This window comes from Mustela lutreola, chromosome 11 (assembly GCF_030435805.1).
Source record: "Mustela lutreola isolate mMusLut2 chromosome 11, mMusLut2.pri, whole genome shotgun sequence".
NCBI classification, from domain to species: Eukaryota; Metazoa; Chordata; class Mammalia; order Carnivora; family Mustelidae; genus Mustela; species Mustela lutreola.
The window spans coordinates 38003803-38022925 of NC_081300.1; the positions used below are offsets into that span (position 1 = coordinate 38003803).

At 36.3% G+C, this 19123-nt stretch overlaps 1 protein-coding gene across 7 annotated transcripts in view; it reads left to right on the plus strand.

Annotated features, from left to right (window-relative positions):
* NOL4 (nucleolar protein 4) overlaps nt 1-19123 on the plus strand; it is a 407060-nt gene that overhangs the window by 117636 nt on the left and 270301 nt on the right. For all 7 annotated transcript variants that reach the window (XM_059140256.1, XM_059140248.1, XM_059140249.1 and 4 more), the window contains one exon: nt 1691-1823. In XM_059140256.1, the coding sequence (XP_058996239.1) occupies nt 1691-1823 (133 nt within the window). The remainder of the gene's footprint in view (nt 1-1690; nt 1824-19123) is intronic.

The window sequence follows — 19123 nt, forward strand, 5'->3', positions numbered from 1 at the left end:
TAACACATCTAAGTGGCAGAGCATGGATCTAAATCATTTCTGTCTTGCTCTAGAGAATGTGCTCCAAAATACTATCATATTGTAGACACTATAGGTAGTGTATATAGTAAATATCTATCACTTACTTATATGTGCATATATATGTATGTATATGTATATGGTACACACTGATGACATTGATGTGCACATTGAATTCTGTTATTTTTTCTCTTTTAACATATATATTTATTTCAGATGCTTTGGATTTTCTTAGAATTTAGAATTGGAGAAAACATAATGTACCAAGAGAGAGGGCATGCCGCCGGGAGAAGTCTATGTGGCTGATTGCCCAGAGGCCTCGCAGGGTGGCATTTCCTTGCTGCATTAATGAAGAGCTAGTGCTACTCAGTAGACCCAGACATGATCAGACCTTTCGTAAAGGAAGGACTCCAAAATCACCTTGACCTGACCTATGGATCAGAATGCCAATTTGTTAGTCTACTAGAACGTTCCTGCCCCCTAACCATAGCAACTTCTTTGCTGATACCAAGATGTCATTTATGAAGCCAAGGTAACTCTTCCTATTCAAAGAAGCTATTTCTCAAGCCTGAGTGACTTCATATAAACCCCGGTTCTGGTGTATAATAGTGGGATACATTCTTTAACTGCTCTGTGCCTCGATTTCTCAGTCTATAAAATGGGATGAATCCTGGGACCTGACTCCCAGGTAGTGATGAAACTGAAACGAGTGAATGAATAGAAAGAACAGTTATCTGTAGCAGAAATGACACGACCACCACAGCTGTTGTTGATTATTAGATTAACGCTAACCTTTCAGATCAGATACTTACAAACGAAAGTGTAACCTGGTGATTTCGATTCAGTTCTTCCAGTATGTCACCACAGATTTTTCAGGCCCCTCTGCCTACATAAACCCACCATTGGCCAAAAATCAGTTCTCTAGCAGGAGTTTGCTTCAGTGAAATAGCTACAGCAAAATACCTTGAATTTGATTTAGGTTAATTTTTGGCAGGTTTTGGTGAATTGGGTGTTTGGAAAACTGGCCTTTTGACAATTTCGCCACTCGGTGAACTGGCTTTTGGGAAATAGAACTTGCACACGTCTACCCAGAACTTCTTTTGGGGGTTGCCGTACAGTGTATGTTCGCTTATAAGGAAAGAAGGGATGTGTTAAAACCTTGGTGTCAGTAAATGTAGATTTTCAGCCTATCCGTGTTAAGTTTGTCCATCCTGTTTGCCAATGACAATTTTTTGGTTAAGGTTTTCTTAGCGCATCCTAAGATTTTTGCTTATACAATTTTATTGTCCTTTATCTTTGGACTCAAAACATAGACTTCTCTATATGTTATATTTTGTGATTTGTTTCTTCCAGGACTTTTTTTGCTAATTAAAAAAATTTTTTTCATTATTTAGGATCATTCCCCAACTACATTTTTCCCAAACATTATTTTACTTTTGAAATCTGCCTGTGTATAGAAACATTGTTTGACTTTTCACAAGTTTTGAAATTCCTTAAAGGGAGACATTATTCCATTATTTGTTATTTTAAGTATCTATTAATAGGTTACATGTTTACGAGTTCTGTAAAAGCTTACTTACTGGCTAAACTCTAATTGACCCTGTAGATAGTACGGTCACTATTTGAACGTTATATTTTATGATGTTTGATGATATTTTAAAACCATTTTCAGGATGAAAGTTCCATAGAAAGTGATGAGTTTGATATGAGTGATTCAACACGGATGTCAGCTGTGAACTCTGACCTTAGCTCCAATCTGGAGGAAAGAATGCAAAGTCCTCAAGCTCTTCATGGCCAGCAAGATGGTAAGCCTTTCAAACCGAATAAACACAACAGCAAAAAGCCGAGTTAGAATGTATGAAAACATCTCGTTCTCTTGTGCCAATTTTTTATCTGTTCCTACGGGGACTTTGTCTATATACTCAAGTTCCATTATCCACTTTCATTATTTTTAAATTCAAGTGCTTTGTTCAAAACTAGGGTGCTAGACTGATTTATAAACAGATGTTAGTTATAAAAATCCAAGCTTGCCCACGTTTTGCTCCTTGAACATAAAATGTGTCATATCAGTAGTAGTTTTGGTTTCTGTGATGTTTCCTAGCTTTGGTTTCTTGAGCCATAATAATTAAGAGTTTAAAAATGATCAGAAGAATAATTTGGATGTTTTAATTTTCCTAAATGACAAAACTGTAATTAAAAACAATTTATGTAAAAGGCCAGTTTTACCAAAGTGATTTTGCTGGGTAAGGGGATTTTTGTGGGATTTTGATCTACTTTATTCAGTAGTAAAGGGGGAAAAAAAGATCATGATCTTGGGGCACCTGGGTGGCTCAGTGGATTAGGCCGCTGCCTTCGGCTCAGGTCATGATCTCAGGGTCCTGGGATCGAGTCCCGCGTCGGGCTCTCTGCTCAGCAGGGAGCCTGCTTCCTCCTCTCTCTCTCTCTGCCTGCCTCTCTGACTACTTGTGATTTCTCTCTGTCAAATAAATAAATAAAATCTTTAAAAAAAAAAATCATGATCTTTTATTCCTGGGTCCGTTGGCAATCCCTGAATTATCCAGTTGTTCCTGATGGCAAGACAACTGGGAATGTAGAGAAAGTAGCCTAGGCAGTTAATGTTTTAGGTCTCCTATTTGCAGAGATCTTTGTAAATATAGAATAATGTGTGATAGTAAACGTTATCTTGCTAGGGTAATGGTGAATGAAAATGAAGGGTTGTAGAAGGCAAATGACCAATTTTATTCAACATTACTTTATGATTCCTGTAATTAACAAGTTTACATGAATTTTTTGGACTGTATAGTTTTGTGCCTACCTCTGTAGACAGGGAAATGAAACATTTTTCTTGCTTTCTCTGACAGTTGCTATGAAAAGCTTGTTGTAAAAGATTGCTGCATTTCTAGCCGCTACTAGTGATCTGCTTTTGTTGTCAAGGTTTAAGAAATCCCTAGTTTTAAGTACACCAAAAGTTCAAGGAAAAAAGAAATTTGGCAAGGGTGTTTCTTTTTCATGGTTTAGATGAGTCCAGAAGATGTTGGTGTCCTTGACACGAATTACAAGGAAGGAGGAGCATGTTGATCAGTGGCTTTAAAATCACATCTGAGCCACTACAGAGTAGCATAGCTATTGGTATAGAAAGGAAATTTTCTTGGGAAATTTGTAAGAATAAAGTTTTTTGGTTTAGATATAAATTATCTTTTTCCTCTTCTTTTTTTATTTTTTGTTTATTTATTTGAGGGAGAATACAGAGGATGAGTGAGAGGGAGAAGCAGACTCCCTGCTGAGCAGGGAGCCTGATGCAGGGCTCGATTCCTGGACTCTGGGATCATAACCTGAGCCAAAGGCAGACGCTTAACTGACTGAGCCACCCAGGCACCCCAGTCTTTTTTCTTTTAAAATATGAGTAGACATCTTCAGATTTTGATTTTTTATTGGAAATTGTCTAGCACTGGGATTGTCATATAACAAAACTATATATCAATGATATATAACTCTACTAATATTTGTTCATGCGTTTCGCCTGTTTATGCTATCGTCTTTTTTAGTCTATAATTCTAGAGAATGTAAATAATAAGAGGGTGTGTCCCATGATGCAAAATCATGATTTTCTTGTTTGAAGTTGTCAGTTGTGGATCTTTGGCTAGGAAATAGCTGATGTGATATAAATTTATATTGATTTTAATAAAATCCAGTGGAATAATTTCAAATATTATATACTCCGAGGGGAAAGTACTTTCTCATCACATACCAATTTTTGCCTCAAGGATAAGGACATACGTAGTCGTTCCTTCTCCACCCTAAGCCTAATTCTTCCTTTATATAAGGGCATTCATACTTCTCACTGAGTTTTCTCTTTCAAGAACTTCCTTTCTTTTCCTACATACAAGACTGGTGTCATAAACGTCCTCTGTAGAAGCCTCCACTGACCGCATTGGGCCCTTCCATCCCATGCCCCGTTCCTCTGTACCATTCCCACAACACTCTTACCAGCAAAACTCATTTAAGGACTTGTCCCATCATCTCCGCTTTCTCCCTTCCACTCTTTCTACTCATCTTGGGTAAACTTTCATCCCTGTCACTCCACATTGGACAGCCCTCGGGTGCAGCCCTTAACTCTCTCTCCCCCCATGTTCACTCTCTAGATGATCCCATTGAGTCGTGTAGCTTTTAATACCAACTACACCCTGATAAATCCTAAATTCGCTTCTCCAAGCCCTCATATCTATCCAGAGCTCAGGACTGTCTCCCCCAGATGGCTACATTTTAATGTTCTTCAGAAGACTTATCATTGTAGGAAATGATATTTTTTCTTATTTATTAGCTGTTTCACTTCTAAAATGCAAATGCCATATTAATGAGTAGACCTTATGCTTTGATTTTCCTTTGAGTTGCTCCATTTGACGTAGTCTTGAATGCCCCGTTATTTACAATGAAAATATAACTTTTTACCATTATCATGATTTGCCACATAAGTTCTTTTTTTTTTTCACCTTTCCCCTGACGGTAGCATTCTCCTAGGGAATCTGTATTGGCCAACTACTGTTATCATTCTACTTTTCTCTGTACTTATATACACATACACACACATGAACATACCCAGACACACACGCAAACATATGTACATACTCAGAATATTTTCTCATCATTCTTTTATAAAAATAAGTTCATATCATTTACAGTATTCCATATCATGTTTTTCTCATCCAGTGTTACTTTTCTTTCAGAGCCTCCTATATATGAGTGCATATGTTATGAAATGCATATATATATATATATATATATATATGATGGTGGGCAAAGCATGGTCCCTACCTTCATGTAACACACAACCTAAAGGAATCAAAGTGTACATGACATCACTCACATTTGATTACTGCTCATCTACCCATGTGAGGAAATTCCAGGCTCTGTAAAAATAAGAATTCACAGTAGTAAAACTTTTGTAGTTCATGTCTGTCTTTCTTAAGTTAGTGGGGACTCTGAGTGCTAGACATACATTGGATCTGGGTTGTATTACTTTCTCGTAGATGGTGTACACTGATCTTTGAGAGCAGTCAGAAGCTGGGGACTTGTGATATAATGAATCCAGTTTTGGGTGGGCAGTCCACATGCAGCTTCAACGTTGAGTAGTCCAGAATTTCTCCACTTGGGCACTACTGACATAACCTTCCTTGTTGTGGGGATGTCCTGTTAATTGCGGGGTGTTCAGCAATGTCTCTGGCCTCCACTCGCCACACGTCAGCGTTAAATCCTGTCTCCCAAATTGTGACAACCAGAAATGTCTCAGACATTGTGAATGTCTTATGGGGGGGGCATGATCTCCCCAAGCTGAGAACAACTGGTGGAGGCAGAGAAGGAGGGTCTGAGTAAGAATCAGTAAGATGGAGACTGAAGAGACCTAATGAAGAACAGTTGAGAAGCAGAGGTTTGAAAAGACTCTAGGAATCGCATTCAGTCTACTTTCTGAGATCATGGAAGTGTTCTGTATTTGTGCTGCTCATAAGATAGTCACTAGCCATGCTGTGGCCACCGAATGCTTGAAATATTGCTAGTGCAATGGGCTAATGCTAATTTTAATCTGATTTAACTTTAATCAGTGTTAATTGAAATTTAAATGGTCACATGTGGCTGAGAGCTACTATATTAGATGGGGTAGTCTAGAATATTGTTTTATTCTGACTGGCCGTTAAATGTCTTTCTCTGCAGCCATGGGTTTGATGTTTCTGAAGTCTTTAGAGAAATAATAGTGAAACTCACATTTTAATAGTCAGCTGGAACCCCAGTTTAATATTTGTAGAATATGAATAACATAGCATTTAAAATTTTAAATTAAAAGGTTCTGTTTCCTTTAATACTAAATGATAAATTTAGTATTGTAAAGAAATTGAAATATTGTGATTTTTAGACATCTTTCCCTATAATTATAACAGGTAGGTATAGGTATAACAAAGTCTTTATTAGACACCATATAAAATGGAGAATTGAAAATTCTTTTTTTTTTCTGCACTGTGGTTATGAAAGATTTGCAACCTAATCAGTACGAAGGGAGATAATACAAATTTGTTTGGGAGATATATGTATATTATGTGTGTTGGAGAAAGAAAAAGAAGAGAAATGTCTTGCTACTAGGTCAGATACTTAGGTAAAGGTCTAGAGGAGGTAAACTAGAACAAGAGTTTAGAAAAAGGAAAATTTATGTATAATATTATTTTTGTTTATTTATTTATTTAAGATTTTATTTACTTATTTGAGAGAGAGAGAGACACAACAAGAGAGGGAACACAGCAGGGGGAGTGGGAGAGGGAGAAGCAGGCTTCCCACCAAGCAGGGAGCTCAATGGGGGGGCTTGATCCCGGGACCCTGGGATCATGACCTGAGCAGAAGGCAAACACTTAACAACTGAGCCACCCAGATGCCCCTCTTTTGTTTATTTGAAGCTTATAATGCTTCCCTAAGTCAACAACAACAACAAAAAAGGTAAAAAATGTGTAAAACCCTTGAATCTTATATAATAATTATTTTACCTTTAAAATATTGCAAGATAATTGACATGTAATGTTATATTAGTTTCTGGTTTACAACATAATGGTTCAATATAGGTATTTATTATGAAATGGTTACCACAATAAGTCTAGTTAACATCTATCACCTTATATACTTATAATTTTTTTTCTTGTTATGGGAACTTTTAGAATCTCCTCTTTTAGGAACAATGCAGAGATTGGAAATATGCAATACATAATTATTAACTGTAGTGACTATGCCATACATTATATCCCCAGGACTTATTTATTTTATAACTGGAAGCTTGTATTCTTTGGCCACCTTTACCCGATTTTGAGTAAAACGTATTAAGCTATGTAAAACTTTTTACAGACTTCAAGTAATACCTGGAGGCTAAAATCATTTAACGATTACCTAATCACTTGAGTTAATCATAAAAGCAGGAGGTCTTTGGAGCTATCATGAAATCTAAGTGGTTGATTGTGAAAGAGGTTCCCCTATGCAGTGCAATGGCCATGGTCTACAGAATTCCAAAAGGTTCTGTGGATCAAAATGCTTAAAGATGGGGGCACCTGGGTGGCTCAGTTGATTAAGTAAGTTTGGGTCATGATCCCAGACTCCCGGGGATCAGGTCCCACACTGGGCTCCCTGCTCAGCAGGGAGTCTGCTTCTCTCTCTGACCTTCTCCCCTCTCATCCTCTCTCTCTCTCAAATAAATAAATTAAATCTTAAAAATTTTTAAAAAGCTTAAAAATGTTCTGTATTCGGGTGTTCATCAATTAGTGTTTTGTTCTACCATCCATTTAAATGGATTATAAATAGAAATGTGCTCATATAGGCTTCTCTTTTTGAATCCTGAGTCTAGAAATTTGTGGGAACATCCCATAGCTCAAAAAACATCCTTTTCCCCTATTTATTTTTTTCTTAATTTGTACATTCTGAAAAGAGATGATTTATTTATTGTTATTATTGTTATCTGAAGTTATTTATTAAAGGGTGTCTGGCAAAATAAGAGATTTAGAGACAGACTTAAATGTTTCAGTTCAAAATAAACATTCAACTTCATTTGATAGAAATATACTTTTCTAAGAACCATTTTAATTGTTTTTCTGAGTTAATATTGTATACTATTGATAGTTTTGCAAGGGATTATTTGTATTTTATTAATCTCAAAAACATTATTAGATAATCAGAAAAGGATTTCTATTTTTAAAAATCACAACAAATTGTATTTTTCCCTTTTGCCCTTTTTTTAAGATTATAGGAGTACAAAGGGAAGTTGAGACACGCCTTTAACTCTGCATATTAGTTCAATCAGCTTTTAAATTTTAAGGGATTGCAATAGAAAGAATATACATATATTTCCCTAAAGCCCTCCGTTTTTAATGATTTTGGTCATGACATCACAGAACATACTGCTCTTAGGAGAGTGTGTTCCATGTCCCCAGATTGTCTCTCAACTCAGTGGAATAATAATAATAGATATTTTTGTATCATAGTTTTTGTTTTGTTTTGTTTTTGGTAGTATTTGGTACTTCATTCATGTATCAAACATTGACTTCTTTATGCAGTGAAGCCTTAACAACCAGCATTCTTTGTGCCAAGTAAAGCATTGTGATATTGTTTAGAAACAAAAGAGAGGGAGAAGGACTTGACTTGAAAATTAAGAATTCTCTTAAAGAGTTCACTAATGCTTTAGTGTCTACCCATGATGAATGAAAAAAAAATATTCAAGGCAACTTTTCATTCAAAGATGTGTTTGATAATTCTATTAGATTGTAGAAATGTATAGTTCATTTGCTAGAATTTAAAAATCTCCCCCTTTCCAAGATGCCCGGATGGCTCAGTAGGTTGGGTGTCTGTCTGCCTTCAGCTCAGGTCATGATCCTGGAGTTCTGGGATGGACTCCTGCATTGGGCTCCCTGCTCAGCAGGGAGTCTGCTTCTCCCTCTGACCCTCACTCCACTTCTGCTCTCACTCTTTCTCAAATAAATAAATACTATCTTAAAAAATTTTTTTAAATGAAAATCCCCCCCTTTCTACATAATATTAGTATCCTAGAAATGTTTTGATATGCTTAAATTTATCAGATCATTTTTGAGAAACAGGAAAGAAATTGAATTAGAACTCAGTGGTTGACCTGCATACAAATATTAAACTAAAACATATATATTATGTATATTATGTAGAGTATATACACATACATACACACAATCATGCTTAATTATAAGAAACTTTGAGGGATTCTAGGTTTTATTTCACTGCTAAAAAACAGGGAAACTGTTTACCATAAATATGAGTTTAGTGAAAATAAAACAATTTATTTTATAAATATCTTATAGATTAATTAAATAACAGGTAAATATTCTGCATTCTAATAATTTGAATTGCATACCTTTGAGTAAAATCTTAATTTTCCTTTGAAAGTGTTGTGGCTTTCAGTATCAAAAGGTCAGAAGATGGTTTCTAAAAGTCAGAAAAATATCTTGTTTTGAATCTTGTTAGAAAAAAAAAATCCCATTGATGTCCACTTAGTTTTTCAAAGCCTAGTTTGATTAAAACAGATGACTAGAACAAATATCCTTCTCTAGAATCTAGGGTTAAATTCCTGTTTCCAGGAATGCATAAATGTTTTGTTTGGTAACATAGTAGTCTAGAATACCTTCCTGTTTAATAATCTATAGTGGGGGCGCCTGGGTGGCTCAGAGGGTTAAGTCTCTGCCTTTGGCTCAGGTCATAATCTCAGGATCCTGGGATGGAGCCCCGCATTGAGGTCTCTGCTCAGCTGGGAGCCTGCTTCCCCCTTTCTCTCTGCCTGCCTCCCTGCCTACTTGTGATCTTTCTCTCTCTGTGTCAAATAAATGAATAAAATCTTAAAAAAAAATAATCCATAGTGTACTGACTTCTAAGAGTGTTAGTAAGAAACCCATCAAAACCACATTTCTATGTGAAATATTTTTCCAAGATTCTTTGAGCCCCTTTGGCTTCTGTAATGGGGATCTTTGTTCCTACTAAGATATATTATATAGCATTTATCCTCACCCACCCACCCACCCACCCAAGAAAGCATATTTAGGATCTAGGTGGCCAAAAAGGAAGCATATGTCCCATTCAGACACAGAATTTTAGTAAGTATCTTATTTGGAACTTTGAGTATACTTAGGCAAGGGTAAGTGTTGAGAGACTCAGTATTTCGTTTACTTAAACAACTATTTACTGAACCCAAGAATGAGTTACATAGTGGCATTAGAAGCACAGACATGACATGTAATTTTAACCACATGAAATTGTCATATTGGTTCAGCCTGATCTTCATGTTCTAAACTAACTTACAGAAGAACATGAAGAATAGGAAAAACAAATTGTTTTTAAAATGAGATTTCTGTTTCAGAACAATGTGCAAAGTGTATATATTGATTTCAACATTTGTAAAATGACCATCAATAGCCCTGTTTTGAGTGAAAACAGAGGGAGTAAATTTTTAAAAATAGCAAATTAGCTGTGAGATAAAAAATTTGGGAAAGAGATATGGCAGTGGAAGTTTTACTTTTCTTCTGTCCTAATTTAGATTATATGCTGAATTCCTCCTTGGAATTCATTTTATGCAGATTCTCCCCTGGAGAACTTACCTAAAAAACCCTGAAAAACAAAACAAAACAAAACAAAAAAACCCACAACAGATTCATGGGACCACCTCAAATGGGATGACTAAGACCATCACATGGGAAAAGTGTGGAGCTGGTGTTCCAGACCATACTTTTATACTCCCACATTTCTATTGGCAGTGTCGAGACAGCAACATTCTAAAGGATATTGAGTCCTGTGGGTATGGTCCTGTTCCAATGCTGGTTTTGGCCAGTGTTATCTTCTGAATTACCTTCTGAGTAAGGATCAATACGCATGGGTTTCAATTAACACCGTTTTCTTAGTTACGACAGCTTGTTGTGTACTGCAGTTTTCTAATACTTCTGAAAATGCTCCTCATCTACTAAATTTTACAATCTGTTTGCAGTCTTTTTTATCTGGATATTGCACACATTTGGATTTAATTTTAGAACATACACACTCACAAACATACACATAACATTCTTTAACTGCTGTGTATATGTGAATAAAATTTTATTAGAAGTAGGTTTGTGACTAAAATTGCATCTAATTTAGCCAAATGGGATAGTTTCAAGTAATTATTAAAACATATAAACCAATAATAAAAGCAATTACTATTCACCATTTAATTTAGTTGGAAAATCTAATAAAACATGTTTTTAATAAAAATGATGTAAAACAGTATACTTAATATGAAATTAATTTTAGTGGTTAAATTTTTTATGATGATAAGTTTTAATTAGAAAATGTATTAAAATTTTTTTAGGCAGAACACCAAATTCCCTACTGACATTATGTTGTCTTATGTAAGTCACTTTCTTTGTTCCAAAACTTTGTTTTCCTTTAATGGCTTCTAATTGTTTAGGAAATGTTGCATAGAGAAAAAAATAATTAGAAATATATATATTTTTTTACAGAAATGTAATAAAATATTTGACTTCCCAAATTGAATCTGTTCTTACTGGTGTTAATTCCCAATTTTTAAGTTGCATGCACTTCTGGACTTAAAATACCTAAGAGTGATACAATGATGGCATTTATTCTTAATTCAGATTGTTTTAATGCCAAATTTAAAAACAATTTACGTGATAAATTAATTAATTATTCTGGGTTGAGGCAGTTATGCCAATCAAGTTTTTAGAAAGTTTTTTCTTCATGGCAATTCCTCTATAAGTAATTGTCTCATAATTGTCAGAAATAGAAAGCATCTTTATAAGTGCTATAAAGAAGATAGATAATTAGATGGACTATGTCTATGAACTGGAGGAAATTTTGATTGCTAGATTCTTTTGTAATATTATGTATGCGTGTGTGTGTGTATTTGATCATTTTAAATTGCTTTTAGGCAGTTACTCTGTTTCTAAAAGCAGAAGAAGAAATAGCAATTTGGCTTACACGTCAAACATTAATTATGGCAAAAAGATGCTTAGTTATGCATCTACTTTAAATATTTTCGTGGGGAATGTTTTCTTGTCATCAGGGTGACAATATCTGAAAGTTTACTTTTCTCTTGAATTAAAATTCTGCTTCTTGATATTTTACTCATACACATGGCTTTTCAAATAAGTGAGTGCTTGTTTAGAAATTTAACTTATTGATTTCAGCCTAAAGCTTGCTAACTGCAGACACCAATCCAATCTTAGCTGCCAAGTTCCTGGACCTCTGGAAAATTAAGGGAAATTGGCTAGGTTCCAGTCTTGAATTGGAGAGTCTAACCTGATCAGTGAAGGATATCAGATTAATTTGGAATTTTTCTTCTGGGTTAGTTCTTTGTTTTGAAGTATTTGACTTGTGCTTTGTCATGACCTTTAGGACAGTGTTCACTGGTCCATGAATGATTACATGGATCCAACATGCAATTTTTTTAGTACCTCCAGGAGATGCCAAAATTCGTTAGGATGAAGTAGCAAAGACTAGACCTTTTAGTTCTTAAATATTGAGTTTTGTTTGTCTGATAATAAATGCATAAATAAGGTAAGAATACACTTGATACCAAAGAGATGTTAGAAAATATATATCTTTTGAGCATTTATTCAAATCAACTTTGAACCTATAAATGTATGTATCCAGCTCTATTATAGAATCAGAACCACTTGAATTTTACCAATTTGAAAGCCTAAGTAGGTTTTTTTTTCCCAAGTTTTTGTTTGTTTTTACTGCCACTTGGCTAACCTTTATAAACCATCACTGTAAAGTCAACACCATGCTGTGTTTCTTTACAACTTTCTTGTGGCTCCTGTGGGTCAGCCAGCTATTACTTAAAACAAAACAAAACAAAACAAAAGAAACAGCTTTAGTCTTTGGTTAAAAATAATTTCAGGGTTGAATATTATATGTGCTGCCGAAGCGAGCACTCAGGGTTGAATAATTTGGGGGCTTTGAAGCTGGTATTTCATAAGAGTTGTACAGAGAGATAAAGCAGTTACAAAATGGTGCTAAATTGACCATAAAAATCATTATTTACTAGGTTTACAAAGGTCATAATTAGATGATAGGTTCATAAAGGGAAAGAATAATCAGAGGATATTGAAGAAAACAGTTGAAAGAATATTTCATTGTATTCATTATTTATTTATAGTTTGTTTTCTTATCACTCTCACTTCTTTATTTGACTGAGAAGGCCTACAAAACAGTCAACAGTGTATCACCTGCATCCTTGCTCCCAGCCTTTGGAGCCAAGAAAGGGGTTTGACATATCACAGAATGTAGTTTTTGAATTAAAGATGTGTTTGAAATTTCCTCCCCATCTGCTTGCCTCTGAGATGGAAGTGCCCTCAACTCTTGAACTCAGTCTTTCTTGCCAAACATTAGATGGCAGTTGATTTCCTTGCCCATGAATGAATCTTCTGTCCTTTTCACATCTCACTTTGGGGTTTCTGAGGCCTATAGCTGTCTCTGTTATCTACCTCTCAACCCACTGAGGAGCAATGGAACAATAAAGTAGCTTTGAGATCCTAAAGTGAATTCATGAACTGGGGACATCTGATTTCTTTTCTTTCTTTCTTTTTTTTTTTTTTTTTTAAGATTTTTATTTATTTATTTGACAGACAGAGATCATTTGTAGGCAGAGAGGCAGGCAGAAAGAGAGAGGGGGAAGCAGGCTCCCTACTGAGCAGAGAGCCTGATGTGGGGCTCGATCCCAGGACCCTAGGATCATGGCCTGAGCTGAAGACAGAGGCTCAACCCACTGAGCCACCCAGGCGCTCCTTGACACCTGACTTCTTATCCCAGCTCTTCCAGTGACTACTTAAAATTAAAATCTTTGTGCAACCTTTCTATATCTGTAAATGGGAACCTCAGATAACTTCTAAGATTTATTCTAGCTCTAGAACACTCTGAGTGTTCACCCTTTGAGATTCCCTTTCTTGTCTATGACATTTTCTTTTGTTTTCATCCTGAACCATTTTATTTCTTTTATTTTTTCTTAAATACTTATTTATTTTAGAAATAGAGTGTATGAGTGTGTGGTGGGGACAGAGGAAGAGGGAGAGAGACAATCTCAAGAAGATTCCCCATTAAACACAGAACCTGATTTGGCTCAATCGCACCACCCTGAGATCATGATCTGAAATCCAGAGTCAGAAGTGTAACTGACTGAGCCACACAGGTGCCGTCCACCATTTTCTATACATCCTTAAACTGTTTTAAGTGTTTTCTCAGGCTAGAGGAAGGGATTAAAGAATGATGGAGAAACCCCTGTCCTTCTTCCAGCTGGCCCTTCCTATCTTTAAAGAGCCATTTCATTTATTGCTTTTTAGTTTTTATTTAAATTCCAGTTAGTTAATATACAGTGTAATATTAGTTTCAGCCATTTTAATTCCGAGGTAGGTAGGTATATATATATATATAGAGAGAGAGAGAGAGTGAGAACTTAGGAAACCAGGGTGATTACTGAAGGAGCATACTTCCCACTTCCCCTCCAATCTTGATTGCAAGAATCTTCCAGAGTCATTTTCTGTCTTGCTTTTGCTGCCAATCTTCCATGCTTTTGGTAAGAAACTGCAGTCAACACAAAGGCTGGTCGGTATTACCAATATGTGATATTATTTCTCCCCTTTTTTCTCCCTCTTCTTTATAAACATCATGCTTAAGAACTCTTATCCCTTATTCCTTCCTGAATATATGTATATAGTATGTACATATGTATGTATGAGTGGCTGTGTGTGTATGTAGAGAGAGAAAGAAGAGGGTGGGGGAAATTGTGTGTGTGTGTGTGTGTGTGTGTGTGTGTGTAAAGGAGGAGATGGAGAGAGGGAAAAGGAGTTAGTTTTAGTACTTTTGACAATTATGATTATCATCTTCCTTCAAGCACTTTTCACAAAATTTATCCTGAGGTACTGGAGGGTTTCTTAGGATTTCCTTTAACAGCCACATCATTGAAGCTTTGACAACCTTAAATGTCTATATACATTTCAGAAACGTTGAGATCTTTGGCAGTCAAGTATCAATCAGCACATCTCTCAGTCTGGGGATTTATTTCACTAACATATCATTATTGCTACTGCATAATAACATCTTGGAGAATCCATTCTATCATCATACAGAGTAAAAAATACAACTCATCACTGCTTAGCTCTGTCTTGATTCAAATCTGTGATAAAGCAATCAGGAAAAATCAGATTAGCCTTATAGGTGCAAGGAGGTTAGTGCACTGAACAGTGATGCCATGGTTCTAAATTGGGCTCAGTGAGAACATACTTACTTAATGCTCGTCAACAGCATCGGCAGTTTGTTTATCTAAAATGTGATGTGCATAATTCTATTTTTGAATCTGCCCTAAGAATTAACTTTATAGATTTTCACAACAGTCCTATGAGGTACAAACTGTTACTCTTCTTGTCGCATAGATGAGTTCAATGAGGCTAAATAACTAGTCTGTTATCACCCAGCTGCAGAGTGGTGGAAACAGGATTGAAACACAGATGTTCTAGACCTGGAGCCTATGTCTTTAAAGATGAGTTTCTAAGTGGCCACAAGCCCACCACTCCCCCTCCTCCTCCTCCTCCCCCTTCTTCCCCCTCCAAGATTTTATTTATTTATTTGACAGAGATCACAAGTAGGCAGAGAGGCAGGCAGAGAGAGAGGGGGAAGCACGCTCTCTGCTGAGCAGAGAGCCCAATGCGGGGCTTGAACCCAGGATCCTGGGATCATGACCCAAGCCTAAGGCAGAACACAAGCTCACTTCTGTAACCTTTGCATTTATTATGTTCTGTAACCTATGCTTGCTTACACACATTATTTTATGTCATACATGCTCAACTATCCCATCATGTTCTTATTTTCTGAACAGGGAATTAATATTCTGGTTCATATTTTAGTCTCACCTATGCTTTTTTTCACTGCCTACAATAGCTACTTGTAGATATTTTCCCCATACTTTCCTATTTTCATGATGTATCTTGTTTCTGGATTGTATTAAAGAAATTAAAATAATATTTCTAGCCATTGAAATTTCTTGGTTTCATCTAGCTTTCTAAAAGAGAAGTAGCAAACTTAAAATCTGTTTATTTTAATAATACCTCTTGGCAATAATTGCTCTGTGTTTAAAATTCATATTTTCTTTTATCTGTTAAATATGTAACTGACTTTTGACAATCTCTTTCATTTCCCCCTATTCTTCCCTTGTTGGAAATACAATAAGAGATTATGATTGACCTCCTTTACTGCATGCATTATTTCAGAGTTTCTCATTTTACTTTACTGTTCTTTATTCTAAATAATAAGACCTAACTTTGGCAGAAGGGGAAAAAAACATTACTCATTCATGACCATCCACTCATGCCAATAAGGATTTATCTTATAAGCTTTTGGGGGGGTAACATTTCAGTTTTGCTTTGTCTGAGCAACAATAAGGTATACACTGTCTGATGAAGAGTACCATTTTCCTACATAAAACTTCTAGATGAATAGGCTATTTTGAAATATCAATCATACAAGGCACATGTCTTAAAATAACACACTTTATAGCGATCATACTAATGTTAATCTAATAAAGACTTTTTTAAAAAAAGATTTTATTTATTTATTTATTTGACACAGAGACACAGCGTGAGAGGGAACACAAGCGGGGGGGTGGGAGAGGGAGAAGCAGGCTTCCCGCTGAACAGGGAGCCTCATGTGGGGCTCAATCCCAGGACCCTGGGATCATGACCCGAGCCAAAGGCAGATGCTTAATGATGAGCCACTCAGGAGCCCCTAATAAAGACATTTTTGAAAGAATGTTAAAGGGTACAAAATGTGGAAATTATCCAGATTCAGTTAGGTAAATTTATATAATGATGGTATATTCAATGGTACCCAAATGTGAACAAACTTTAAAAATAAAACATCAAACTGCAAAAGAAGAACTTTAATATTATAAATTGAAATCACTTGCATTTGTGAAAATGATACAACTAGACCCATAAAGATTACTAAATTCTCATGAAATATTGTGGCTTCGAGAACTTATATTGAGTGCACTGAAGGTTAATAATAGAACCAGTTACCACTTGGGTGTATTTTTAAAAAGATTTTATTTATTTATTTGACAGAGAGAGAGAGAGATCATAAGCAGGCAGAGAGGCAGGTAGAGAGAGAGGGGGAAGCAGGCTGTCTCCTGAGCAGAGAGCCCAATGTGAGACTTGATTCCAGAACCCCAAGACCATGACCTGAGCCAAAGGCAGCAGCCCCACCAACTGAGCCACCCAGGTGCCCCACTTGGGGCACGCGATTGTAAATGTCCCTGCATGTTCACAGGGCTTGTCTGCTGGCCAATCTGTAAATGGTCCAACTTTTGCTTTTGTATCTATAGTTAAGGGCCACTTCATATTTTCTTAAAAGGGAGACTATAAAATGTTATTCTGGAAATGAAACTTCTATAAATAAGTTCCAGATACACTAGGTATTTTTACTTTGTTTTGAAAATGTTTCTTACCCCATCATAGTGATATTATAATAATGTCATTCAGTTTAATAATCACAGTGGTTTCTTAGGTCATATATTATTCTCATCAAAATCGAACCCTGTCTTTTGTTTTCTTTCCATTGCTTTTTTTTTTTTTTTTGTTACTACAAACAATGTTTTACCTTGTTATGCAAGTGTTTACTAAGAATTCTTTATAAAGCAGATTCCAAGCCATTATGAAAGATGATGGTGGATAAGGGAGTGGTACAATGGTCAGTGGTGGGCCAAGGTTCACAGGACCAAAGCGTAGATCCCAGTTCTATGAGATAATGTGTCTGGATGCATTCTATTTCACATATGTTAACCTAAGGGTCCTCCATTTTAAGGTAGTATTTGCCTTATTATCCTCATGGAATCTATGACAGGAACCAGTAACATAAGATGGCCATTTACAATGAATATTTATTGACTACCTACTATATGCCAGAACTATATATAGTGCTTGGAATTCAGCAGTGTGCAAATCATAAAAAAAGGTCTACGCTATTAACATTGACATATAGTCTAGTAGGGTGGAGACAGAAGACCAAATTTGTGATTACAAATTGTGACTAACGCTATGAATGGAAGGAGACTCATGAGAGAGGATAGCAGTGGCATTTATTTAATCTGGCTGTGGGAGAGCTGGGAATGTCTCTAGGAAACAGTGATGTAGATCCAGAAGGTGAAAACCTGTTCTAGGTGAAGAAAAGCCCAAGAGCACCTCAGGCAGAAGCACTTGCATGTACAAAAGCCATGTGCTTTATAAACTGTTAGGTATAATGGGGCCATATCTTGATGTTAAACTACGTGTACTTGTTTTTTCAAATCCTTTTACTTCTGCTCATCACATCTCCTTTCAAGCAGAGTCCAGGTCTTTTCAAATGAACTGCCCTTAGGCTAAGCATGTTATGGAAAGAATAAAGAATCAATTGTTTGGCTTTTGAGTACTTAAGTAGATATTTTAAAACTAATAGCATAGATGTGCCTTTTTAAAGCCATGGCTTTCACTGGCAAGATGCAAGCATGGAATAGAATTCTAAGAAATTGGTTTTAAATAGGAGCAAAAGTCTAGAGGTCTGGATGAATAAATTACAGAAAGGACAAGAATGCATAATAAGAACTTTTTTCCTCCCCAAAGAAGTTAACCTTCCTACTCTATGTGGGAAAGTGCACTTTAGAGAGATGAGCCACATGGTTCTCTGGGAAAAGTCTACTGGCCATGACCAGGGCTGCAGAGTAATTGGAATATGCTTGAAGGATAAGAGAACTGGGTTCTGTACCCAGGGTATGGTTAGGAAGACCGCAAACCTCAGAGAGAGAGATGCCCTGTGTCCAACATGGCATCTGGAGAACACAGTAGCCGTAACATGAGGGCTAAGGAAAATCTCACAGACACACTGGCTAGCATAAGGTAAAGTGTCAGGAAGGAGCAAGTGTGAGGTCTGATGATCCTGAAAAATCTCCGAGTTTGAGAGGACCAGCTCCGAATCTACCATTTGGAAGCTGGCAGACTCATGGTCATCATCAGCAGATTCCACAAGGATAGGCATCTGATGAGAAGGTTACTCTTCCATGGAGAACAGTGAAGACACATTGGTCTCCTTTTCTTTCTCACACTTCCTGAGCTTCCTTCAGTGTCATGTCACTGAGACATGATCATGATCTCATGATCACTGAGATCCCTAGGGAGAAGGGGAAGGAGTGCTAATGGTTAGAATCCTGACAAATTTACAAGAGAGGGTAGTTCCACAAGCAAGACTGAGTTTTTAATCGGAAAGGACTGAACATCCTTCGTGTGGCATAAAGTTCCCTTCCTGACCAGGAATGGGACAAATAAAGTTAATTCAGTTAAAAAGGAAAATGCCCACTTTTTGTACATTTGAGTTGGTGACCATGTCGATTTAAACCAGTTCTCCATAGAATACAGATATCGACAGTAATCATCGTTAAATTTGAGGCAGGGCTTAGAAGTGAACATTTCTAAGGTATTTTCATTTACCTTAAATTTATCATCCTGAGCAATGTCCTTCCTTTTCTAATGCCTTGTAGGAAATTAGAAAGCAAGTC